The 26691-nt window shown below is 38.6% G+C and overlaps 1 protein-coding gene across 5 annotated transcripts in view; it reads left to right on the plus strand.

Annotated features, from left to right (window-relative positions):
• Positions 1–3385: 3385 nt before the first annotated feature.
• LOC117807570 (RNA-binding protein with multiple splicing-like) overlaps positions 3386–26691 on the plus strand; it is a 49358-nt gene continuing 26052 nt past the window's right edge. The window contains exon 1 of one of the 5 annotated variants that reach the window (XR_004630005.1): positions 3386–3856. Coding sequence is in view for 1 of the 5 variants with exons in the window: in XM_034676901.1 (XP_034532792.1) it covers positions 3794–3856 (63 nt within the window). In the remaining 4 variants the exon portion in view is untranslated. The remainder of the gene's footprint in view (positions 3857–26691) is intronic. The other 4 variants (XR_004630004.1, XR_004630003.1, XM_034676901.1 and 1 more) reach the window with 4 other exon arrangements.

Raw genomic sequence — 26691 nt, forward strand, 5'->3', positions numbered from 1 at the left:
CTGCTGCTCCCCCCTCCCTCCCTGTGTGTGCGTGTGTGTGTGTGTTTGTGTGTGTGTGTGTGTGTGTGTGTGGAGAGAGGGGCGAGGGGGGGGCACCCTCCCTCCTTGAGCATCAGACCACACAGCTCAGCCCTGAGACCTGTCAAACACAGCTGGGACATCTCCCCCTCTCATCTCCCCCCCCCTCTCAAACTCCTATCCCCTCCTCTCCTCCTCCCTCTTACCTCTCCTCCCCCTCTTTTGCTCCCCAGACTCCAGCAGGAAGCTTTGATACAGGGGTGTTGAGCAGCATGGGGAACATTTCCATTTTTATCTGCTTGGAAGACTCCAAGACCCTCCTCCCTCTCCCCCCTTATCCCGAGCTGCTTCTCATCAGCATAAAAAGAATCTGCCATTCTCCTTCTTCATTGTGTATGCTTCAGACGCACAGTAATTGATATAGACACAATCTGGAAGGGGGGAGAGAGCTGATAACTCCACGGCCGATCCACGATGACTGCTTTTTCTTCTATAGCTGCTTTTAAGGTGCAAGTTCAGCAAAAACTGCGCTCTGTTTTCTGCACCCGCTGTCATAAAACGCTATCTCTTGTCCAGCGCAATAAATGTCATGCAACATATAGTCAAAGTCTCCACCAGCAAGCTACTGTCAGCTTTTGAACTTTTCATCATGAAACACAAAGTGAGGCAGTTGCTCAAAATAAATGTTTTGAAACAGGGGGAGCGTTCAAGGCTGCCTTGTCACCTGATCGCTGCTTTTAAGGCTGTTCTGCACCCTGCACTGTAGACAATAATAGGAGTGCCAGCAAACTTAGTCAGTGGTTTGTTGATCTTCTCTGTTGTTGAGACATCACTTCCATAGCTGCGGGGTCTGGCTCTCTTGTTCTCCACTCTCAGGTCATAAATCAGTCTTGAGTGAGCTCACAGCGGTTTAGCGCAACTTGTTATCATATCAAAATCTCGAGTAATTTACAGGTGTTGTTTCCACTACCTCTCTACATGAACAACCTGCCATTGTCATTGTAAACAGAGACATAAGTAGGCTGTACATGGTGATGTCTGAGGAGAAATATTTGCCTGAAACCACAAGACTACTCAAAGAGGCCTTGAAATGATAAACCATGATGCATGTGATATTTATTAAACAGCCAGGTTGATAATTATCTGTGTCTACTGCTCTGTGCGTCTTAACTGATGATGGATTATGCTGAGTGTTGGATTTCAAGGGGTTTAGACCAGGAAAGAAAGAAAATACTCCTGAGTATGCAGGTTACCAAGACGTCTTGTGATGCCAGATTTACGACGGAAACTGATGGTATGTAACGCAGCTTGGTTAAAGGTTAAACAGTGGTTAAGGTATAAGGGGAAATTAGTGACTCTTCGAATACAAAGGTAAGTAAATACCAACAAAGCACAATGTGGGGTTTTCCAAGGAAGTAGCATGTAAATATGAACAATGCTGCAAAAAAATCAAATAGATTACAAACACTTCTTCCTTATGAGTCATGTGTCAGAAGTGTGCTCCACTGCTGAACAGGTTTCTTTCAAATGTAGTGAAGAGATGCGTGGCTATCAGGTTAAGCTAATGTTGTACATCTGGCGTCCAATCACAAGGGGACACACAGTATTTTTGGAATTAACATATATGAAATGCATTTAAACTACTAGTATTACTAGTATAGGTCCTTTAAAAGCAGAAGTTTACAACTCAACTCAACTTTCTTTATATAGCACCTTTCATACATAAAAACATGCAGCTCAAAGTGCTTCACAGAATAACAGAGAGACAGAAAACGACAACGATGGTAAAATTATAAAAGGCATGATTATAAATAAAATACTTAAAAATAAAATCATTACAGTAAAATTAATAAAATAAGTGATAATGGTAAGAAAAGTTTAAAAATAAGGTAGCGTTAACAAGATCAGATGAATACAAGAAATAAATAGATAAATAAATAATTGAATAAGATAAATAAATGTTAAAGCAATAATAAAAATAATAATGCAGTCCAAGGCTAAAAATAAATTACTCCAAATAAAAAGCTAGATTAAAAAGGTAAGACAAAACATAGCTATACAAGATCTTTAACATACATGATGTTGTTAAATGGACATCTGACAGACAAGAGCATTCACTGCAAACTGTAATGTTTATCAGAAACACAATTGCTACCAAACTATTTAATGTGCACTGCAGGTGCACCATTTACCAGGTATGATATAATCGTGTGAATCCCACAATTTGTGTGTTTCTCAATATGTTTCATTTTTTACAATTCTTAAAGCTCCTGTAGGGAACTTAAGGTTTGTGTTGCGAGTACTCGAGTAATCCTTCATTAGGAAATTCAAGTAATCAAGTACAAGGATTACGGTAAATTCCCATCCCTATAGTAGCAAGCTACTTGTCAGTCACGGGTAGCTCCGCCCAAAAGAGTATCCTAAAATACTGTCAAGTTACTCTTAAATGAATCAGAACTCACAAAATAAACATTGTGTTGTATTTGAGGAGACTTTGAATGAGTGGCTGAAACTTCAAAATCGATGGGAAGATGCTTACTTAGCTAACAGAGAAGTAGTAATCTTAATATCTTCTGAACTGTCGCGTTAGAAAAAAATTCACCCCCATACAGTGTGTGCCAATAGAGAAATTAGCTTCGTAAAGCCAAGCCGTTTTTTGAACCAGGCTGTAAACATGTTTATTAATGCTGCAAATATCGTCTTTTTTGAATTGTCACCTATGTGATTTCCGGTGTCTCTGCAGCCAGCCTCAAGCGGATTCTCGATGAATTGCAGTTTATAACACTTCCGCATGGGTTTCATAGTTTGAGACCGGAGGTTGCCGCTTAAATTTAACCGATTTTTTTTGTAACTACTGCAGTCACACCCTACTGGCCGTCTGAAAGAATGCAGGTTTATGGCACTTCAACCATTACTTCACTTCAAAAACTGTGAGGCTAATTCCACTAATTATTAACACTCTGTTTTTGGCAGTTAAATAGCTTGAAGCATTTAGATATTACTTCAGAAAACAAAGGTGAACAGATAAAAGAAAATCTTAAAATTCCAATGATAGTTTTAAAAATATAAGGGATTTCATTTCAATTACACATTGTAAAGGTATTAAAAAGTAGCCAAACATGAATAGTGAAGGAGACACAGTGTTGCCACTATAGATGGACACCACACTGCATTAATATTGCAGGAATGTTGCAGTGACTAAAATAACATTCAGCTGGTCCAGAAGCCGATTGGTGATAGGCACCAATTTTCCGCTGCCACTCTCTCAGCACTTGATAAAACTTGTTACAGCGCAGCAGACGGTGCATCCCACCCTTTTACCCCACCCTAAACCCCTCCCTCCTCCCTCCTTCATCCGTCCCTCCTTCCCTCACGCGGAGATGAAGAGAGAGAAGTTTGCCTGCGGCGCAGTCCACTGAACACTTACTGTATTTCATTTGGGGAACAGCAACAAGAGCCTGCGGAGAAGCTTTCCAGGGAATGCTGAGGAATATCCGCCTGCACAGAAAAAAAAAGCACCTCTCACAGCTGACTTTTCCCTCTTCTGAGAACATTGATATTCAGTCATCATTCATGTCGCCAAAGTAAGTGGGAAGCTCGGGTCAGTAGGACAGCGGTCGGACGCGGACTGTTTGTCTGTCGCGAGGGGGCTTTTATAAAGATTGTGGTCCTGGAGAAGAAGGACGGAGCCACACAGAAGCGCAAGACGAAAGAAGAAGAGGAAGAAACAGAAGATAGTCCTCAACGCGAAGGTGAAAAGAGAGCCCGACTCAGGATGAATAACAACAAAACCGAGAAGGAAAACGAGCAGAGTGAATTCACCAACCACGAAGAGGAGGTATGTACCCGCGCGCGAGCATCTATACCTGCAGTTTGAATTTGAACAGGTCGTCGCGTGATGCATAAAGGCATCTGAATAAACCATTTTATATTTACATCCACTGCTGATAGCTTGTTTTCAGCACAACTTTTTACCCTGCGTTTACCATTCAAGATTCTAATTTGATATTTAACCCTCCTGTTGTCCTTGGGGTCAATTTCACCCCATTCAGTTTTTCATCTGGTTAACTTTTTTTTTCTTTTGCTTCATATTTCATGACTATTCCTAATTCAAAAGGGGCAACTGTACTGAAAAAAAAATGTGTTGAATCTACTAAATTTAATTACAGTTGTGCTCATAAGTTCCCTGGCAGATTGTATGATTTCTTGGGTAGTTTCTGTTGTCATTATGATAGGCTATAAAAAGAGTAAACAAGGTTGTTTGACAATAAATGGCTTCACCCAACCACTAACCATGAGTGAAAAGAAAGTTTTTCTCTTATCATTCATATTCTCTGAAAAATGACCCAAAAAAAAAAAATCACAAATTCTGCCAGGGTATGTAAACTTCTGAGCACAACTGTATGTCAAGTTGTTGCATGAAATACATTTCTCTAAATAAGAAATGTATTTAATGCAACAACTTGACGTAATACAATTTAGTAGATTCAACACAACATTTTTTTCAGTGTGGGTAAACAGACAAATTAATATGGTGGTATGTTACACTGTCCTCCACACATTTTATATGCAACCTGTTCCTTGGGGTCAATTTAACCCCTGGCTGTTTCATCATCTAGAAAAACCTCCCTCTGCTTTAGGGCCCTAACCTAACATCACCATACCTGTTGTAGCCTACTGTGTGAACTTCTGATAGGTCAAACAACATGGGACAGGGAGGGGGGACTCCTTCCGATGAGAACATTGATGTACCGTGGGTTGGGAAATATTGTCCTGTGAAGACATTGATGATTCACACAACATAGGGGTGGAGCTGACATATAGAAGAATGCACAGCTCAGGAAAATGTTAGGATAACAGGAGGGTTAAGGTGTCATGACTTTTTTTTGTGGCTTTTCCTGCAGTAATATTGAGTTTTCATGTCGTTGAAGTCAGCTTATCTAAGTCTTGCTGATATCAGCCTAGAAGCTGGATTGTATTGTGCACTTATCTTTCCCTATCTGGGTTTATTTGACTAAAAAGTGCACCTGTTCTTCACCTTTACCTTTGTGGAGCTTATATTACATCTCTTTCTCCTCATTTTTGTACTATACCTCATCGCCTATACTGTTGCTATGAAAGTTCAGGTTAGCCATATCCCTTTCCTTTTGTTCAAAGCTCCTGTGATGTGTTTCTAGCAGGTCATGAAACAGCTTGAATTTAAATTTAATTTCTCTTTTCAGGCCTATAAAAGAAAAAGAGACCATCAGTTAAAAGGCTTACTATTTTAAAAAAATATATATATATATAATGTAAATGCTGCCACGAGGTAGGTGTCAGACAAAGTGACCAACTCTGCACTGCTGAAAAAGCCTATTTTTGTACATTTCACATCATAGAATTCACAATTAAGGATATATTTGACTGTTCGGAGAAAGCATTAAGTTTTATGGTCCCCAAACATATTTTATTATTGAACGAAGACATCAAGTGTGCTACTTTGTCCACAGGGGGCGCCAAAATCAACACAAACTGAAAGCCCTCACAGGAGCTTTAAATTAATCACAGTTAAGTCCAACAAATAACTCTGGACTGAGAGATTCATTAATCCCTCCTTAAAAATTCCTGAATGATTCTTTATGGGAGATAACAAGCTATTCTCCGACAGTAACAATTTAAGTATTGTTTGGTCTTGCTTCACACAAGACTCACAACCACTACTTAAGAGAATGCAGAGCCAGGGGGTGAATTAGTGTTCAGATATCTGCTGCTGCAACATGTAGGCAATACGTCTTTGTAGCACAGAATCCCTGCACTACACTCAAGCAGGAGGATCCTCCTTATTAAAAGGACTTAATTATGTCTTAACACATCAGAATGATGATGTTTTTCTCCAAAAAGTGAGGTAATCCATTACCTCTCTAACATGCTGGATAATAGCCCAGCTTTTCTTCTTCCCTTTAGTAAACATTGCACAATCATAGATGTAGAACATCTCCTTCTTAGAAAATTCAGTTGTAGTGTTTGCTTTTTTAATGAGGGAATTTTCTTTGGCATGGAAGTATCTCTATACAAACGACAGATTTGTTGTTTCAGAGCTCCACACATACGCAGCCTACTGATGTAAGAAAGGTATATCAGATTATATCACATATTTCTCTTGGAGCAATTCGATTACGGCTGGGTGTTGTGTTCGTCACTTTGTAACTGAATAGCCAAACGCAGCCGGCCTGATGTAACACCATATTTGGTCCACTGTTGCAGAGGTTAGATGGAGTAAGTAAGTGAGTGAGTGTGAGTGAGCACGCTGCAGATTCGGGAAAGTGACTTCTTGGGAACCTGATGGAGAGTTTCGGCTAAGGGCTCGTGTTTCGGATGTCTTATTTGGCAAGATTAAGAGTGAAAAATGCAGGTTTTTCAAATTAAAAGCCACGTAAACAAGAGAAAGCAGCACACCTTCACATTTTGATCACATGGAAGCTGAAACTTGATGCATTTATCTGCTTAGAAAAATGACTTTTGCAAGAACTAACAGTTTAAAGAGCACTACACTTTTACGTACCACTGTTAGAAACTTATCTTTTTAACCAAATAGCAGAAAACATAAGAAATTATTTGATTTGTTTCTCAGCTTCACACATTATTCCCTATAACATCTAAAAGCTTTGTTTTAAAGCCATAACAGTTAAAAGATAAGGCACTCAGCACAACTCCAAACTAATTTAACTATTAATAACTCAAGACAATAAAGGCCAAAAAGCTATGATTTTAGGTTCTCAAATTTACAGATTTACTGCCTTTTTTTTTCTTATAGGACACAAAATTATTAATTTTTAGTTGGTTGATTGGTGGTTGAACAAAATAAGCGATAAGAAGTATCAACAAAGCTGTGACTGCTCAGTAATGCTAAGAATAACAAGCACATTAGGTGACGTAGTCCGTCTAGAATAAAAGATAATCATCATAAATTCCATCTCTTCTCTATCTGATAAATAAATCTAGTGTTTAATATTCTGTTGCGTCCACAAGCAGCAGTTCCAGACGAGACAAGTGGTTTTTGCATCGTGTAAAAAGCAGACGGAGAGACAAGGAAAGAGTAATGGCCGGAGGATTCTTAATGGTTGTAGAAATGTTTGGAAGCCACCCAGACTGGCAGGGACGTAAATTTACTCAGTGAATTAATGTAATGTTAGAGAGCACCACTTTGTCTTTTAGGTAATGATGTGTGTAAGTGAGCTGGTTTAAGGTGAATTTGCACATAAAGACATTCAACATGGAGGACTCCTGCAGGCGGGGTGTGCATTTCTTTCACAGAAAACACACACGACTTAGAGAAATGAGACCAATTCTTCAGTATGACTTGCGCTTTTTCCTCCTGATTCATTAACGACACTGTTTAGTCTTTTGTTGAGATGAAAACAAGTAGAATACAAACTACTTCTTCACTCATTTTCAAATTTGTGCATTCATGCGTTGCGCCACATTTCTTTATTTGAATCTGAGCGGAAACATTCACAATTATCACGGTAGCCGTTACAGTAAAATGCTAAACAGCACTAAACTAACCATAAACGATGACCTTATGAGAGCCAAAGTTTAACAACCTCTGGTATGACTCTCACATGCTGAACGGCAGCAGCTCTCCCCTTCCTCCTCCTCCTCCTCTTCTTCTTCTCCTTGCACTGTGTAGTATGTGACTCAATGGATCACTGATTCGCACCAGTAAAGCGCCGTAGCGAGCTCTTGCCTTGCTTCATTGCTCAACCATCATCACTGTAAACCAAAGCTCGCCGATGCTTAATGTAAACCAACGCTTACCAAACATGGTGCTGTTTCAGGCGAGTAATGCAGGAGGAAGACCCCCCCCCCCCCTCCTCCTCCTCCTCCTCCCTGCAGCATCTAATCTTGCAGGCTGGTTTTGATAAGCTTTATTATCAGGTGTTCTGGAGGCTCTCACATGCTGTGGCACTCAGCGGCCACTGATGGAGCAGAGGTGACAGACTGGCTCTTGTGTGGTGGATGTTTAAGATACGCTTGGAACAGCTGGGGTTTCCACACCTTGTATGGACAAAAGACCTGCAGGGGGGGGGGGGCTTAAAGTAGATCTGATTTTCTACAGGAAATATTTGTGGAGGGTTTAAATCGTACAGTTGCACGTGTTCCTGTTAACTTTTTGATGTATATTCATGGTGACGGAGGTGAGGTGACAAACTCCAGACATGTTTGTGTTATCGGGAAGGTAACATATTTTGACAGTGCATGCAGTGCAGGAACAGCTGACCAAAAATGTATCACATCAAGATTTATTTACTTACTTTAGGGCCAGAATGATGAGAATGTTTATGCATGATTCAACTGAAAAACATTGTTTCTGCATTCTTTGATAACAAAAACAGTTAATGTGATTTATTTTACAGATCATTCAAAGTCTGTGGTCAACACATATTTGGTTGGAAAAACAACAAGCCACTTATCTTTGTGCAGATTAATCAATACTGATCACATTCATTAGTTGCAGCCTAAATTTTCCTCATCACTGAATCATTGAAGTTGTTTATCTTTGAAGCTGTGAAAATATTTGCTTGTAGTAGGATCTCAAACATACGTCAGAGTATAAGGGCCACAATCAGGAATAAAAAAATTGAGATGTCAAAAAAGGAAATCGTAATTTAAAGAGAACTAAGTCGTACAAAAAAGTTAAATATTTATTAGATTGAAGTCTAAATATTTGGAGAGTGAAGTTGTACGTTTAATAACATTGTGAGAATAAAGCAGAAATGTACATTTTAAGCTATAAGTTATATCAATGTATATGTCATAAACAGTCAAAAGTTTGGACACACCTTCTCATTCAATAGTTATTATTTATTTTAATTATTTTCAACATTGTAGTTTAATATTTAAGACATCAAAAATATGAAATAATCTGGTTTGGCCATAATCTGGATTACAACAGAAGTCAAATAGGGCTATCCATTGTGTACTAACCCTACGTCTGAACAACACAACTGATGGTCTCGAACACATTAAGAAGGCAAGTCATTCTACAAATGAACTCTAGACAAGGCTCATGTTAATTAGAAACCATTCCAGGAGACCACTTCATGAAGCAGACTGAGAGAATACCAAAAGTGTGCAAAGCTGTCATGAAGGAGAAAGGGGGCTACTTTACAGAATCTAAAATCTAAAACATATTCTGCTTTGTTTAACACTTGTGAATTAAATAATTCCATATATGTTCTTTCATAGTTTTGATGTCTTCAGTATTAATCTACAGTGTTTCAAATAATTAAAATAAATACAAACCATTGAATGAGAAGGTGTTTCCAAACTTTTGACTGGTAGTGTATACAACAACAAAGTCATACCATCACTATAATACATTCATCATTGTAGTTTGTGGTTGACCAATACGTTCTGTTGACAGGGGATAACGGAAAAGCAGCCAGCATCCAACACCAAAACGAGGAATGTAGAGCATCTTGTAAAGTTGAACTGAGTAACAGGTGTCACAAATACGAAAATGCTTAAAATTTGGCACATTAGCACCACATTGTTTGAGGTTTCAGGACTGTGAAAAAATGTTGCACAACTCTAAGTATGATATACATTTCTTTTAAACTCGTACTCAAGTAAAACTTCACAAAATGCTCCACGTTCTTCATTTTAGTGCAGGGCTGGCATTCAGAGTAACATAAAGGCTAATACAGACTAAAAAATTACAATTAAATGTATGACTTTAATCTTGTAAAGTTTTGTAAAATCACAATTTTGTTTTTTTCTTTATTTTCGTCAATTTACGACTTTATTCTCGGCAGTTTACGCCTTTAATTTTGACATTTGTTCTTGCAATTGTTTGATCTCATTGGTGTAAATGTACAGTATTTTCTTGTTATATTACAAATGCGCTCTAATTGATTTACCACTTTAATCTTATAAATGATTGTATTCTTGTAAGTTTACATACAAATTTAGTATTGTAACAACTTTATTCTCATTAATGTGCTGTTTTAATCTGGTAAATTTAGTACTTTATCAAAAATTTTAAGATTGTGTTCTTTTAATATTAGGGCCATTCTTATAGTTTTATGACTTTATTGTCGTCATTTTACGATTTTTCATTAAATCTCATTCTTTTTCTTCTTTAGTGTGGCCCTATACTTCATCGTAAACATAAAACAATCCAGCCTCCCTTCATGTTTTAAGTTAAATTCAACGTCCAGTTTTCTCCTTTATTATAAAGCATAAAGCATAAACATTCATTCATGTACAGAATCAGCTGATTAATCAAAACGACAGGTGTCATTAGTTTGCTCCTTTTAAGGTTTAAGGACGTGATGTTTTTCCCCAATTTCTATCATTTTAAATGGAATAACTACATGACAGTTTATGCTTATGGAAAGTGACAAATTTTTCATCCTCTTCACTATGATTGATCAACAGAAAAACGAACAGTTTAAACTGTTTTGGAAATAATAAAAAATATCTACTTAAGATTAACATTAGGCCTGGTTTGAGTTAATAGATAACAGTGAAGAGAGGGACAGTTAGAAGAGAGGGGAAGGTGAGGACAGGTTGTAAGTACATGGAATGCATTGTAGCTAACCAAGCCAGCCGACCAAGCTTGACCTTCAACCTCCTTGCTGTAAATTTCCCCCAAGCCAACCTCTGTTTATTTAAGTGGAGAGCTGTGCAGCCTGCTCTACCTTGGAGGTCTGCCTTCAAAATAGGGCTGGGGGATAATTCGATAATGATAATTATCATGATATGATTTTTCTCAGTATAAATATAACAAATGTTCGATAAAAATTTGATTTAAATAAACCAGTAATTACACCCCTCAACCAGTGGAAAGGGAGGGGGCACTAATGAGAACTAAACAGCCAATCATGTTGCAGAGTGAGAGGTAGGCGGGGCTTGGAGCGGAATGTAAACACAGCTGAAACAAGCGATACTGAAGGAAACTCAAAACCGTAGGACAACTGAACACTGAATAACCGTGATGCGTTCACTGCACTGTGGGAACAAAATCACTCTGCCCATAACCTTTAGTGACCTTACAGTGGAGTGTACTACTCAAAACAATACTCATACATTTAATATGCAAATTAACATTGTATAAAATGATGGATTCAAGACGTTTATCAGAAAACTAAATCCAGATACAAAATAATAAACCGTCTTCGACTTTCACTCAGGACCAAAAATCTGACTTCAAATTTAAATGAAATAATGATTCAATATTTATCCTGATAACTATCGATATCGACTGATATGAAATAATTTAACATGATTTAACATATTTTTCAATATCGCCCAGCTCTACTTCAAAATGCACCTTACTGCTGACAAATAAGTGAGCGTAAAATGTCTGTGCATTTGTTGTTGTTTTTTTTACTCATCACTTGAAATCCAACTCATAATCATAATCCTTGTAAACCTGTCCCTCCTTGGACTGCCAAGCAGGAGTTTGAGCCTCGTAAAACATCTGTTGATTCTAGTTCTTGGCTGTCCATAAACATGTAAGTGGATCTTTACAAGCGCCCGAAGAGAAACAGAATATCACTCGAGCAGAGTTCAGCAAATGCTCCATGTCTCCCTGGGGTGTAATTGGACTGTGCTTGGCCGGCTTTGGGTATCCACCGGGTTCCTCTTCAAATAGCGGGTCATGTGGCCGGCGTGACCTTTTCGGTGGGGAGACGTAGGTGGGGAGCGGCGTGGTGCTGCTGGAGAAGCACGATGAAGCGGAGGGAGGCCACATCGGTCCGTAACACACTTGCTGTGGGCATGTGTGTGGTCCGTTCCTGTGTGCATGTATCTATGAAAAGGGCACGCAGATGTATTAACGCTCTGTGACATGAGACGTTAACAGAGGGAGGTGCTCGGAGGGTAAAGTGACCACGAAACAGGCATAAAGAAAAGACAATTTATTGTACATTAAGACTATAAAACACTCCCGAAAACGGTTAAATGTACACAAGAAAAAAGCACACACATACACTGTGAAACTTAGCTCCTGCTTTCCGTCTGATAGGTAGGAGTTTATTTATAAAAGCGCGCAGGGAATTGTCATCTTATCTTAGCCATTTGTCAGCTGCGCGACAAGAGGTATTTGAAAAGACAACAACAAGGCTTAGCGTCAGGAGCGGCTGGCAAAGGATCCTGATGTGAGGAGAGAAGAAAAAAAGGAATCAGATAAAGAACTGTATGAGATACTTAAATATATATTTATATCTGCAGCTATATATAAACTATAAAAACTGACCACAACTGAGGAGTGAAGTCTCTCATATGTTTTCCTTTCAAGGCCGCAGTTGTCATCCTTGAGTTTGCTTTCTAATTAATGATGTGCCGCACAAGCGAAAGAAGTGAGAGTTTGTGCCTAGACAGTGTCGACCATCTTGTCTTGCTTTGTCATACTGTATTTATGCGCTTGTTCTGTCACTTCCACTTAATATGCTTACTCACAAGCTATAATTATCCACCTTGGTATCGCTGCTGTGAGCCCTCCTTCTCCTTTCTTTTAAATTCAGCTCACTTTTTCCTTTCTGTGTCCTGGCCCCCTCTCTCCTGCTCCCTTTCTACACTTATCTCCCTTCCTCTCCATTTCCTCCTCCCTCTTGCCCTTTTTCTTCCCTCTTTATCTCATTCTTTAGCCGTTTCCTCCCTCTTTCCCTCCGCCCTGGTACTGTTTATAATTCGGCACTCTTCTTCTCCTCTTTCCTACCGCTCCCTCCTCCTTCATCCTGCCCTCACTCACTCACTCCCTTGCCCATTTTAGTCCCCAATGGACTAGACGGACCCCTTATCCCTTATCACCCCATACGTTGAAAGCATGACCCTGAGATCTTTGAACAGAAGGGCCTTTTATGGTCATGGGAAGAGCTCTTAAGACAGGAGTGAGCCTGGCAGAACGGTAACCTGGAGAAACTTGGACATCTGAGTGCCCACAGACGTTTTGGCTGGCCACCGAGAGTTAGCCAAGCACGGTCAAACAGCTCCAGATTAGCCTTAAAAAGGTGGGAGAAAAGTTTAGTAAGCTCTTTTTGGATTACCTAATCACAAGCTTTATTTATGTTGTCTGTTGTTCAACTGGAATTGTACACTTACCAGGAAAAGAAGATGAACTTTCTCACCTGTCAAACCAGCTCACATAAAAGTTCCCATAGTGGTAATCCAGATTTTCTTCATTACTGTATAAAAGAATCAACTTGAAGTGGATCATGTGACTGGCAGACAGATTCATAAACTGACAGATTAATCAGCAGCTACTTTGACAACTAAAATCTCCGAAGTAATTTTTCAAGCAGGAAACATTTGCGTTATTAAAGGTAGAGTGTCCAGAAGTGGGAATATCTTTTGTGATATATCTAGTGGTCAGACTCTTGATTGAAACACTCCCGTGCATACCCCTCTTGTTGGTGAAATTACAGAATCAACAGTGGTCTTTGAGGTCAAGAAGCACCTCAGTGAATGATAAGTACGATCCTCCATTTGACAAGATTTTACTATTAAAAACTTCCATCAATACAAATTGGCTGCCCCTCACCAAATACAAAATTGTGTTCAACCTTACTAGTTTGTCTGTTCTAACTTACTGAAGGAACATGGCGATTCAAGATGGCGGCCTCCGTGGAAGGAGACCGGCTATGTAAGTAAACAAAAAACAAAAATTATTACACTCGGGCAATTTTACACCATATGATAAATACTAGAGCACAAACTAGAGGGGACTGTGATGTACCAAGACTTAAAAACAAATTCAGCCAAATGATAGTGTCTGTCAGAGGCACACAGTCCTGGAACAAACTACCAGTTCACATTAGGGAGCTTGAGAACAATGGCACCTTTAAAAAAAACCCAATTAAACATTGGTTAAAAACCAGTCCCTCCAGGATTTCGCGGGATTTTTTTGCGACAGCTTTTTGAAAAAATTGCGGTGAAAGTTGCGTTTTTTTTTTTTTTTGCTTTTTTCCCCCAATAACATCTCAGGGGCAAGTAAATATGCTAAATTACAGTTGTTTTTAGAAAGCATTCTTGATGTGGCCACTGACTGTATTTTGATTCTCTTGATTCACAGAAAAATGCCATGAAAGGACTGTATTGCACATTTACGACGGTCCCTGAATGCACCTCGCAGCGACTGATGCACAGTCAGTTCGCGCACTCTGAAATTAATCTGCATCTTTGATGACAAGGAGTTGATCAAAACTTACTGAATGTGTCAGATGTTTCACCAAACTGGATTAAATCAAGCTGTAGATGCAGAGCTTTTTACGGTAACCACAGCAACAACGTCAAACATCAAATAGTAAACAGACGTCCCCCGGTTGTGTCTTTGTCACTAACACCCACCGGGGGTAAAAATCATCAATGAAGATGAGACAGATGCATGGAGGGGGGGGAGGGGAGCTGGTTCATAAAGCACACCTGCTGCAGGTAGGTTACCAAGCTAACACTGAGCCCCTCTATCTATAAATAATAACGTTGTCATGGTCACTTGTCCTGCCTGCTGTCCCCTCTTTTCACCCGTTCTCTGTGCGTGTTTTGTTGTTGAAAAGTGCCGACCAAGTGAGGACTTACGTTTATGTTCCAAGGAAGTCAAATTGATGACAAAACCGATGACGTGCAGGGGCTGAGATTGAGGTAAAAGGTCAAATTTGCGGGAAAGTTGCGGTGATTGTAAAAAATTGTAGGGCCGCGAAAAAATCACGCTGATTGGTTGAATTTGCGTTGATAGTTGCGATTCTACCAAATCTGTTCTTCTAAATGACGCTAAATATACACACTGTACCTTTAACCTGTAAAGCAGGATTATGTACCATTAGCAGAACAGCAGGCTCTGTGGCTATTAGAGACAATAATGTCAGATAAAGCACGTAAATGACAACAATATTTTTCCATAAAAAAACATTACGTTATATAGGTGAATTAAAAAAGTAAGCAAACAACAGCTAACCTAGGTTACCAGTTTTACCGGAGCAATAAAGGCTGTAGCTGTTAAACCCCTGTGTGCGTTGAGTTTAGAATAGCAAAGAAAAGACTTAATTGTCTCTTGCATTCAAATGTATCTTTTAAGTGTGTGCAAATAGCTGCTTTGTCAAAAAAATGTTACACATTCACACAAAGTGGCACCATTAAGTAAGTGGTAATGTATGGTTAACAGATGATTATGCAAATTAGAATTCTGACAGGGTGAGACGGACCTATATGCAATGCTTAAGGGTCCAGCCTGAGATGAAAACGAAGGATTTAACACAGTGTTCACAAATGTAGAATGCTAACGGGAACTTAATTTTTTGCCACAGTGTCAACAGGCAGAAGCAAATGTGCAGGAACTCTTTATCACAGACTTATTTGATAAGACTTGTGTGATCATGTTGTCCCAAACCTTGCTTAAGTTGTTGAAAATAAATAATAAACTGTTGGTTTCTGAGACTCAAATTTGATATTCACCGTTTAATAGTCTGTAGCCTTGCTTCAAACTTCAGACGGATCCCGATTGCATCTTAAAAATGAACTGTTTAATGCTAAAAGTCAATTTGTTTGTAGAAAAGTCAAGACATGTAAGAGTTGTAATTTTATCAAGCCAAAGCGTTTTATTGGACCAAGCTTATTTTCTGAGTTTCTTAATTTGTACAGTATTGTAAATTAAAAAATTGCCTAGTTGAACATTAAAGGAAGTTAAGTATATAAAACATGTTTAACTAGGTGTCAAAGTTCAAATGGGATAATCATTATTGGCAGTCCTAAAAATGGGATCTTTAAGTGCCTACACTTCCACACACAATGAGGAACAGCTGCATATAATAGGAACATATTAGCAGAAGGCTTACGTTTCCTCATGGAGACACAAAGCATGACTGAGTATCTGCTGTTGTTTTTGTCTCCACTTGCTCGGGACACTTTAACCCTCTGCCCACCCAACCCTCTAAACCAAACAGTGTAAGGTGTCCACTCAGGCAGGCGGCAACAAAAGGGAGTCCAGGAAAAGGCAGGGCAGACTTGGCCGATTAGTTCACGTTAATGAGCGCTGAGGAATGTTAAGTCCATTCACCGGGAGGCATCAGATAAGAGAAAGGAAGAAGAGAGCAAGCTGCTATGAAGGATTTTGATAAACTCTTAAGCTGACAGCCAGGAAGTCGCTCTTTTCAACAACATCTAAATAACACCTTAAGGCTTTTTGGTGACGTCTTTTCCAGTCTACATTTAAAACAATGAAAACTGTTAGTGTTAGGAGCTCTGCAAGAGAAGGGGGAAAAAAACACGGCGAAGTGGGCGCTTGCTTGCTTTTCCTAGGTCATTTGTTTAAATGTCTTTTAAAGGTTAACCTGTTGGAACATTTACAGGCCTTCACTGAGCCGTAATTGTTGCTCAAAAGCAGTTCTTGGTGAAAGAGAGAGAGAGAGTGAGAGGGAGAAAAACAAAGAATCTCCTTGCAAAAGTTAAGTTGTGACGTTTAGAGTGTGCTCAACCTCAACAGCTGACCCTTGGCCTACGCAACAACCCGCACCTAACCTGTGACCTCTCACCCTGCATGTGAAACTCAACCCTTCAAACTCTGGTGATTAACAGACAAACGGAGTCATCCATTTAGGGTCGTTTGACACCTCTCGGAGCCCTGCTATCTCTCACTCTTCACATTCTCTGACACGGAAGATGAAAAAAAAAACGGTGAGGATGATGGAGAGCAATGCCAACACTGAGCAGTGACAAGTCAGATAGCAGGGGAGTGTGGGAGTCTGTCAGTTAGACTGTTTTTTAATAACGCAGCGCTCAACTGATGCAAGAAACCTCAACTCACCCTGAGCTCACACGCTTATGGGTAGACTTTGATTTTAGGTTGAGAACACCAAACCAAACTTTGGATGCAACTAGTCCAATTAAACACTTCTTCTTAGCATTTTTACAAACAAAAAACATTGACTGCATATAAAGATGGACAAGACATCCTCACCTATCTCCTGTTGGTGTCAAAAGTGAAGCCAAAATGCACTTCTGATGGGTGCTGACCTGTTGCGCTGGTGATGATGCTTCTAGTCAGAGTCATGTGCAATCGGATAAAACGATAAAATAACAAAAGATCCCTCAGGACAATACTTTCTAGAGCAGAAAAGCTTCTTGAGTGGATTTGAAGCTGACACTCAGAATTCTGTGAAGTTCAGCAACTCTTTATAAGTTTTATTACATTTTTCATCAGAGCTGTCAATCATGGTGTTGGATCCAAAAGCATCAAGTAATGTAAGATGTGATGTATAAGATGCACTTTAAATACCTTTTGTAATCTAAAAAGTGGGCTGCATCCTATACACTGGTGCAACCATTATATAAGTATCAAATGTAGGAAGAGGTGTATTATTACATTCCGTTATTTTCACCCAAAAGATGGCGCTATAACCGAAAAGAAACTTTGTTACAGTGATAAATCCAAGTCTAGCCAAAATCCTTTAAAAAAATTATCACAGGCTAAGCACAATACGATGTTACGCTACGATGTTACGCTACGATGTTACGCTGCGATGTTACGCTACGATGTTACGCTACGATGTTACGCTACGATGTTACGCTACGATGTTACGCTACGATGTTACGCTACGATGTTAAGCTACGATGTTACGCTACTATGTTATGCTACTATGTTATGCTACTATGTTATGCTACGATATGTTACGCTACGATATGTTACGCTACGATATGTTACGCTACGATATGTTACGCTACGATATGTTACGCTACGATGTTACGCTATGCTACGATATGTCACAGGACGTTATGTTACGCTACGTTATGTTACGCTACGTTATGTTACGGTGCGTTACATTATGCGTTACTTTACATTAGGTAAAGTAACGTTACCATAGCTACATATACTGTATAAATAAAGGATGTGGTATTGGTGATGTCACCAATCTGTTTCTGAGCGCTGCTTTGAAGCCAATCAACCGTGGCAGCCATATTGGAAATGCAGAACTCAACCAGACATAGTGTGACATAAAGGGGCGGAGTTTGAGCCTCCTAGCCAACAGCTATTTGTTCCAGTCCGGGAGTCAAGTCAGTCATGTCCTTATATGGGCAAAAACTTGTAATCTTAATATCTCCTGAATTGTCGCTTTACAAAAAAACTTGCCCCCGTACAGGATGTGCCGAGAGAGAGATTACCTGCATAGACCGAAGCCGTTTTTTGAACCGGGCTGTAAACATGTTTATTAATGCTGTAAAGATCGTCTTTTTTGAATTGGTGTCTATGTGGTTTCAGGTGTTTCTGCAGTCAGCCTCAATCGGATTCTCGATGAATTGCAGTTTATAACACTTCCGCATGGGCTTCATAGTTTGAGACCAAAGGTTGCCGCTTGGTTAGCTAGCAGGATTGCTAACTCCACATAGTGAAGACACTATACAGACCCCCTATAACAGACTGCATCTTATATTACGATGCAACTTGTTTTCCAGGTTGTTAATTCTTGGTAATTAAAACTAAACTCAGAAAAATACTGACTTTAGTTTTCTGAATACTGAGTATGGTAAGAACAAACTCTGACGGCCGGAACTATGTTTGAGGTAAATATCTTTTAGGTGTATTTTAGTTTTAAGCTTTGAGCCATGTCCCATCTGTAAACATGGAGGAGGCGGGATTATGACCGACACTACAGCCAGTCAGAAGGAGGAGCTCCAGATGTTTTGGCTTTACTTTTTTGAGCTGGCAAGCTGTCATTTTTTTACCCAGCCTGTGGCACAAACACATTACAATAAGCCACTTTACTTTCTGTTTTAAGGCTTCAAGGTTAAAGCCTCGTCCTGGCACATCTGGGTCGAAGGCCTTCTGTCTAATAACTTGGCTGGCGGACACACACTCACACACACACACAGAAACACATAGTAATCATCTCACATCGCGCCAAGGTCATGTCCCTCATTTCAGCCAGGAATGAACGGTCAAAAAAGCTCTCAATTAAAGTCAGGGCAAATATCTGAGAAAGTCACCCAGAGTATAATGAGGCATTTCAGGCAATAGGTGTTACAGATTTTATAAGTCTGCGACGCAGGCTGAATAGAAATGACACATGAATAAGCAGCCAGGACATTTAATTAGACAAATCAAGCAGCTTTTATAACAGCTGACAAATTGCTTTCTGTGCTGGAGAAAAATTAAGATGCTTTAATGCAGGTTTTGAACGGTGTTCCAGTCGGTTAGTATTCAAGCTCTCGAGCAATTTTGCTGTCAATTTTAGATTTGTTAATTGACACATCATGACATGTAATACTCTGATGGAAGGTTGGTCTCTTTGTTTTACACCCTGAGTAAGATTTTTACTTAACGTGACTTAAAGGATTGAAGAAAAAAAAAAGAAAACATTGTCCCCAGGCTGATATTTTTAGCATCAGATGTTCATTTCTAAATTTATCATACTTTGTAATTTAGCTCCTTCATCAGGTTCACATAAAGATCATTTTGTTTCGTTATAACTTGGATCTCGTTTTCTAGGTTTGGCTGTCTTTTCTTTCTGTAGTTTTGCACTCGAGTGAAATGGATGCGATTTCAGCAGACAAGGAAGAAACATGAGCAATCAGAGTTGTGTGAAGCTTGATACTTGCATTGTTCTCAGACAAGAGGACGGGTTTGAAAATATCCTTAAGGTCAGCCAAACTTATTTAGAGGTTAAAAAGAACTTGGAACTGTCAAATGGTAACAAAAGTTCCCCAAAGTCAACATCAAAACTTTTTGTTCTGTTTCAACTTAAAGTCAGTCGATCAAGTTTCATTTATAAATCACAGCTAAAGCTATCCTGTGACACTTCAAATAAAAAGCAGGTCCTACTTACCTTACTGTTAAAATTGTAGTCACAGAAACTCAACACCGATCCACCAATGAGCAATTACCTTGCAGCATAACAAGGAAAACCTTCCTTTAAACAGGCAGAAACCTTCAATCAATCAATCAAGCTTTATCTATATAGAACATTTTATACAAAGCAAATGCAATTTAAAGTGCTTTACAGCGATTGAATACAAAAAAGAAGAAAGGAGCAAAAATAAAATAATGGCAAGAATTATATATATAAAAAAGTATTTTAAAATAGAGACCAATGCACACCAACAACAATAAAATGTGTGTAATGGATAGGGGTGAGTATTGACAAGAACCTCATGATACGATACGCATCACGATACTTGGGTGACGATATGATAGTATCAGCATCTCACACTATTGTGATATATTGCGATATTCTACACAGTAAACTAAGAAAAAATAAGGATGGTGTTTATGTAAATCACACAATATTACTCAAAATTGAAAGGACAAATTAAGTAAAAACTGTTTGACTGAAAACAACTTTTCCACTTTATTGTTTTTGAAATACTGAAGTTGTATTTTAGTTCCAACTCGGCTTAAATGTGAATTTTTATTATTACAAAAACATCGATATTAAGAGTTGAAATATCAATATCATATTGAAGGCGAAAGTATCGCGATATATTGCTGTATCAATATTTTTTCACACCTCTAGTAATGGAAATAAGTTAAAGCATAAAATCAACATTAAGACGATAAATAGTTAAAATAAATGAATAAAAAAGGGTAAGAATAAGAGTTGAAGATAAAATAAAGGCTGAAAATATAAAAAAAATTGAGTAGATAAAAAACAGATAGTTAAGATTAAAAAAAATAATAAAACAATGTAAAACATGAAAGTACGAAAGTTGTTAAACTCTACATACAATCCAGACTGAATAAATATTTTAGTTTAGGTTTAAAAGTCTCAGTATCTCCAGATCCTCTCAGATCCTCTGTAGAACTTGAGCAGAACCAGACTCATTGGTGGAATACCATCTGCTGTGACAGGTTTGGCCAATATGACCTTATCAATGAGCGGGTCTAGTTCACTTTCAAATAGTCTGGTTCAACTGTTGGCTTGTTTGCAGTTTCTGAAGGGTTGAGTTTGTTGACTTCCAGACCTTTCTTAATCAATATCAACGGTTTCTCTGTAGAATGCTTGGTGCCTAATTTGATCGATTGATTGAGAGAAAGTTGATTTCCTTATTCAACAAACTGTTTGAGTAATTCATCCATTTTTTAAATCAATAATGCTAACATTTGTTGGTGACATGTGAAGCTGCAATTATTATCTGGGAAGCAGTGACATCTTTGTATTTTTCTTGTAGCAGTTGGTTGGGTAAATAATGCAGACAAAATGATAAAAACAGTATTTGATTATTAGTGCTCCCAGTTTGAGTAGCCCTAATTCTATAAATATGATCAATGTTGTAATACGCCATAGTTTATAAATCACTGTGGTACTTAATAGCAGCTGTCAGAGCAGATCCCCCCCTCCCTCCCCAGACTTAGGGTGGCACCAGCAAACCTTCCAGGTGCAATGATAGAGTATCAATAAGGTGATGACCTCATCCGGTGCTTGTGGAGTCAAGGATCTCTGATTAGAGGTGCATTGATCCCCTGAGACTCGCTGCAGAAGTGGCCTTAATAGGATCTGATGTTTTTGGCCCGGGGCTCCACGCTCTGCTGTGCTGCACTAAGGCGTTGCCAGGGAACTGCGCTGGTAGCCGGCTGTGAGGTGCTCAGCTGGCTTGTGGTAGGTAGGGACTGCTGTTTTTGATCGAAGCCTGACTGCTTGTTGGTGTGCGAGCACGCCATAAATGGTCAGTGATTCAAAGGCCCCAGAGCAGGCTACTCAGCACTATGGAAATGTAGGTATGTGACTCACAAGAAAAGTAATAAAACAGTGCTCTTAAAACCCAATAAAACAATGGCAAAGGGTTTATCTTTGCTTTTTATGCATACACAGAATCTTCTCAACCCCTGCCTCGACCTTCAGTTTACTTTACTGCATTGTGAAACTTTGATTCCTCACTTTGCTCAGCCTTTACAACTCTCTCTACCTCTCTTTGAGCTAGTTTCAGAGGAACATAAATAAAGACTGATACTGTAATCAACAACAGATGTCTGCAGGAGAGAGCTGATGACACATTTGCCTGTGAGTCATCCCTCATCCAGAGTTTTCAGTCAGTTCCACAACCGGACACACGACGAAGCGATCATATATCACAACAGCTGACGTCAGGAAGTCTCAGGAATGAGGTTCCACAAAGCAAAGAATGTCCCATTGTTCTAAACCTGTAGAGGACTCATTGTTTGGTGTGTCTGCACATCCAGATCTCAAGTGTCTCTTAGAAGACTCAAGGTAAAGCAGGGATGAGGTATTAGGTATCTTGCTGAAGGGGAGATAGATGACTTGATTTGCACCAACTTCCTGTTTAAGTTACAGTTTCAGAAGTGTTGCAAACTGTCAAATCATCATGGAGAATTTTTGTTTTTTTTATAGCTTTATTTTCTATAGGATTACAATCCCAAGGTCTTGTCAGTGCTTTGAGTGTATAAAAGCATAACAGCATTACTGCTAATTGAAGGAAATCTCATAGGATAAAATAAACAACAAATATTGACAATTGGGATATGCAAATTGTATTACAGACTTATTTGTTGTGTGTAATAAAAAAGCTGGATACTCTTTTTTATTTTATGTTGCTTTTCAAATTTAAACACGTAGACAGAAAATAGACTTATACAAAGGACATAAAGGAACAGAAGGAAGCCTACTGTATGAGAAGAACAGACAATAGGTAGTTCCAAAATAACAATTAGAATCAATAGAAAAACAAAAAATAACAATAAAAATAAAAAATTACAAAAAATTACAAGAGACAGAAATTAATTGGATACTAGATACTGGATACTCTTTGCAAAAAATTGCAACATTTATCCAAAAGGGTGTGCAAAGGTTTACAGAAACAATGTGCAACTGACATTTTTCATCTTTAATGTTATCAAAGTGAAACAATACTCAGAGTTCCCAATAGACAGCTTTGTGTAGTGTCATTTAATTACACATGTTAAAGCTGTTCCCCTTAAAAGAAAGATAGAGAAGGACTAAGTGTATATATGTGTATTGGTGTTCATGGTAGCCAATAGTGTTCAATGTGAGGAAATTCAAACACTAACACAATAAAGACCAGTAACTGATAGCTAGCTTGTTTTGGTCCCGTTTGTCATTAAAATAATTGGCCAAGTCATAAATATCAGTAGGAATACATACAGCATTATATTTTTTGTCATCGTTGGTGTATCATTTGACAAATCAGTGCAAGACATAGTTGAACATCTACTTTGATGGTATAGGACACTTTAAAGCTCCAGTGAGGACTTTTTAATGAAACAGACAGAAATTATAAGTGCTATCTCTTTAAGACCTACGAAAGCGAACAAGACCATCAGCATGAAGCTTGACTACTTACGTATCAAGTTGCTGTTAATGTCTGAAACTGCTGCTGGGGGGTCTTCACCAGATGGTGATTAACAACACGCTTCAGAAACAGTCCTTTTCTTTTTTTTCTTTTTTTTTTTTTTTACATTTTCCAAGGCAGACATTTGCAATTAGTGATACATTTCACTGTTAAAATAATGCTATTAAAAACCACCGTTTACAAATGTACAGGTCAAATTCAACAAATAGATTAGGGGTGCATCACAAAATGAAAGTATCTCACACTAGCTTTAATAATGAAAAATGTTACCCAGGAACATCCAATGTTAATCTCTTTTTTGAGCATCTCTATTTGGTCATGGATTGCTTCAACAAAACTATTTGTGGTAGAAAAAAGAAGACTGGACATTAAACTGTCTCCTAAAAGGATTCAGACCTTTTATTAAGAATTTAGTTTCATTTCTATTTTAGTTCCTGCTGCTTCGCCACCACACTACTATTAGTGTAATCAGGCTCAGCAGCTGTCAGTGACTGGCCTTGCTCGTGTCTGATTGATACCATCCTGTCCTGACTCTTTGTTCCTGTGTAACTCCATATAAGGAGACCCTCTACAAGAGTTTACTTAAACAGAACAGCCAGAGACAGAACCCAGTGACAGCCCCGCGGGGGTTCAGCTCGCCTCAGATAAGATAAGAAGCGAAGGTGAGAAAGTCGCCGAGGTGAGATTTGTTGGCTGGATGGCCGGCTTGGCACTCTCCAGCTATCACTCGCCCAGTTGCTAAGCTTCTTTGTTTGTGTGTTGCTCTGCCTTTGGCATCAGTGGTGCGTATCAGGTTACATGTGGGAATGAGGTGTAGTGTTAGTTCAGCAGTTCCTTTGTCTCTGGAGTTCTGAATCTTCTACTCAATGAATCAGGGGCCTTTAAATCTGCTGTGTGCAATGCATACCTACCATTTTATTGAAAATTCAGCCTTAAATTGAATCAGAAGTTCAATTAATTCAATTATTCTTCCAAATCTACTATTATGGTATTGATGTGGCTGTGTACAGTGGAGTTGCTCGTGTGCACACAGTCTATTGTTTGATTTTTGTCTGATGTGCGTGAAAGCAATTATTCTCTTGTATCTAGTCAACTTCAATTATGTGATAATTTGGAGAATAAGGTGTGGTTAGTGTCTGCTTCAGATAGTGTGCTGTCACTGTGTTAGGATAGGGAGGATTTGTCATGTCGCTCAGTAATTCCTAAATGTAAGCTGTTGTGTTAGTACATGCAAAATGATGTAGTTTATAAAAGAAATACAACTTACAGACCTGATGAAGCTTTGACACATCTACAGTTACATGTAATAAATACAACTTTCCTGTTTCATCACCCCGAAAATGTAACCAGATCTGCATTCATATGTTGAGACAGGACATCTCAGCACCTTTGTTGTGTAGTACCGCTATGTCTGTGTTGACTAAAGGTTGCTGTTAATGTGTTTCATTGGTTGAAAAGAGCCACCACTATTCACACAAGCCTTTTGTAGACATGGCAGCAAAGTTACTCATTGAGTCACTGACGGGGTAACACAAGCATCGAAAACAGACTTCTTGCCACTTAACATTGAAAGATTTTTCTTCAACTCACATGAATAGCAATTGTGTGATAAAGCATAATTTATTATACCACATTGTTACTCTCATTTTCATCCCTTAGGTATGAAGCTGGAGCTAGCACCTGTTTAGTTTAGGTTGGAAATGCACACAGTGTTAGCTCCCTAGCATGGTATCATTTAGATTTACACTTGTATTGTACAAGATATGTGGATACATATCTTGTTTAGGGTTGCAAAGGGGTGGAAAATTTCCGGTAAAGTTTCCAGTAAATTTCCATTGGAAGTTAAGCTGGGGAAATTTTGGAAATATTCCAAATTGGAAACTTTCCATGGGAATTAATGGGCATTAATGGGAATTATGGGAATGAATGGGCATTAATGGGTAATTTAATGGAAAGGTGACATATCCAAGCATAAATATTTGTTTTGTTATAAGCAGACATCCATCCAAAATAATGCAATTAAAACAGATGTATTTGTAAGTAGAACTTTATCAAGTGTTATTATATTATATTTTATTGAACATCAATTCTTTCATTGAAGAACAAAAACATGAATGTTGAAATATTACTCATCCCCCCAACCCAACCCATTCAAAAATGAACAAAAACACAATCCCAACAAAGTCCCATTCAAAATGTTAAATGAAAAGAGACCCTCTCCCTCCAAAAAAGTCCCATTCAACATGCAAATAAAAAAGCATTTTCCCTCAAGCTTCTCAAGCCTAGCATCTGCATTTTTGCTAAGCCCTTTCAGGCAATGGGCTCTCCCTGGGTCTCATCAACATCCTCCATGTCCACTTCCTCAACATCCAACTCCTACTCTTCCTCTTCAGTGTCACCGACCAGCCTTGTTGAGGATGGCTCTGCATAGATATTCAACTGTACTTGCATGAAATCTGTTTTTTTTTAGTCAGGATCATGCTAAAATATATTTTCTCCACCTATATTTAAGTTCCCTATTTAAAGCCAACCTTCAATTTGGTAAATTCCTGGTTTATTCCTATTTATTCCCATAAATTCCTGTTTATTCCCATGGAAAGTTTCCAACTTTGAAAATTCCCGGAATTTTGCATCCCTAATCTTGTTCATATGATACTCTGGATAGTTCCTTTGCCGTTTGCTGATTTGCTAATCTAAGCTAACTGGCTCGTGGCTCCAGCTTCATGATGAAGCATATCAATTTATTATTTCTCTTTATTGAATGTTTTGTTTTCCAGCAACTTATCCAAAATGTTTTTAAATGTATAGAGTAGTGGGTCAAATATCTTGGTATCACTGCTAGCTTACACAGTCTCACCAGTTCGCATGGCAAGCTACATGGCGGCCTAGGGACACACAAAGCCTGACTGTTGTTATCTGTTATTGGTAAATAAGTACGTGTTACAAGAAATACATTGTAAGGCAATTAGCTCTATATTCATAGCAAAAAGAAAAACACAAAAAAGCAGAGAGGAGAGAAAGCTAACCTCATGTGGTTGAGACAAAGAAGAAGTAAAGCTTTGTGAAACAAAAACTTACCATACGTATTGAAAAGTTTTAGCTGTTTTCATTCAAAGTAAATAATCCATCTTCATATTTATCTTAAAAATTACAACACAAGATGCTTCACACTGCCCTGAAAACATTCCACCACTACATTAGCATCTCTGCTATGCTAAATGGGTAATTCGATATTTGAGAGGCGGGCTTTAAGAAACACTTTGCATTAAAATGCATAGAATTTTTTCTACCTTTTACCAGCAGTTCCCAGGCAACTTTTCACGTGTATCCCTATTCTCAGCACATGAGTACAACCCCTTGTATCTCATACCCACA

Source organism: Notolabrus celidotus, chromosome 23, assembly GCF_009762535.1.
Source record: "Notolabrus celidotus isolate fNotCel1 chromosome 23, fNotCel1.pri, whole genome shotgun sequence".
NCBI lineage: Eukaryota > Metazoa > Chordata > Actinopteri > Labriformes > Labridae > Notolabrus > Notolabrus celidotus.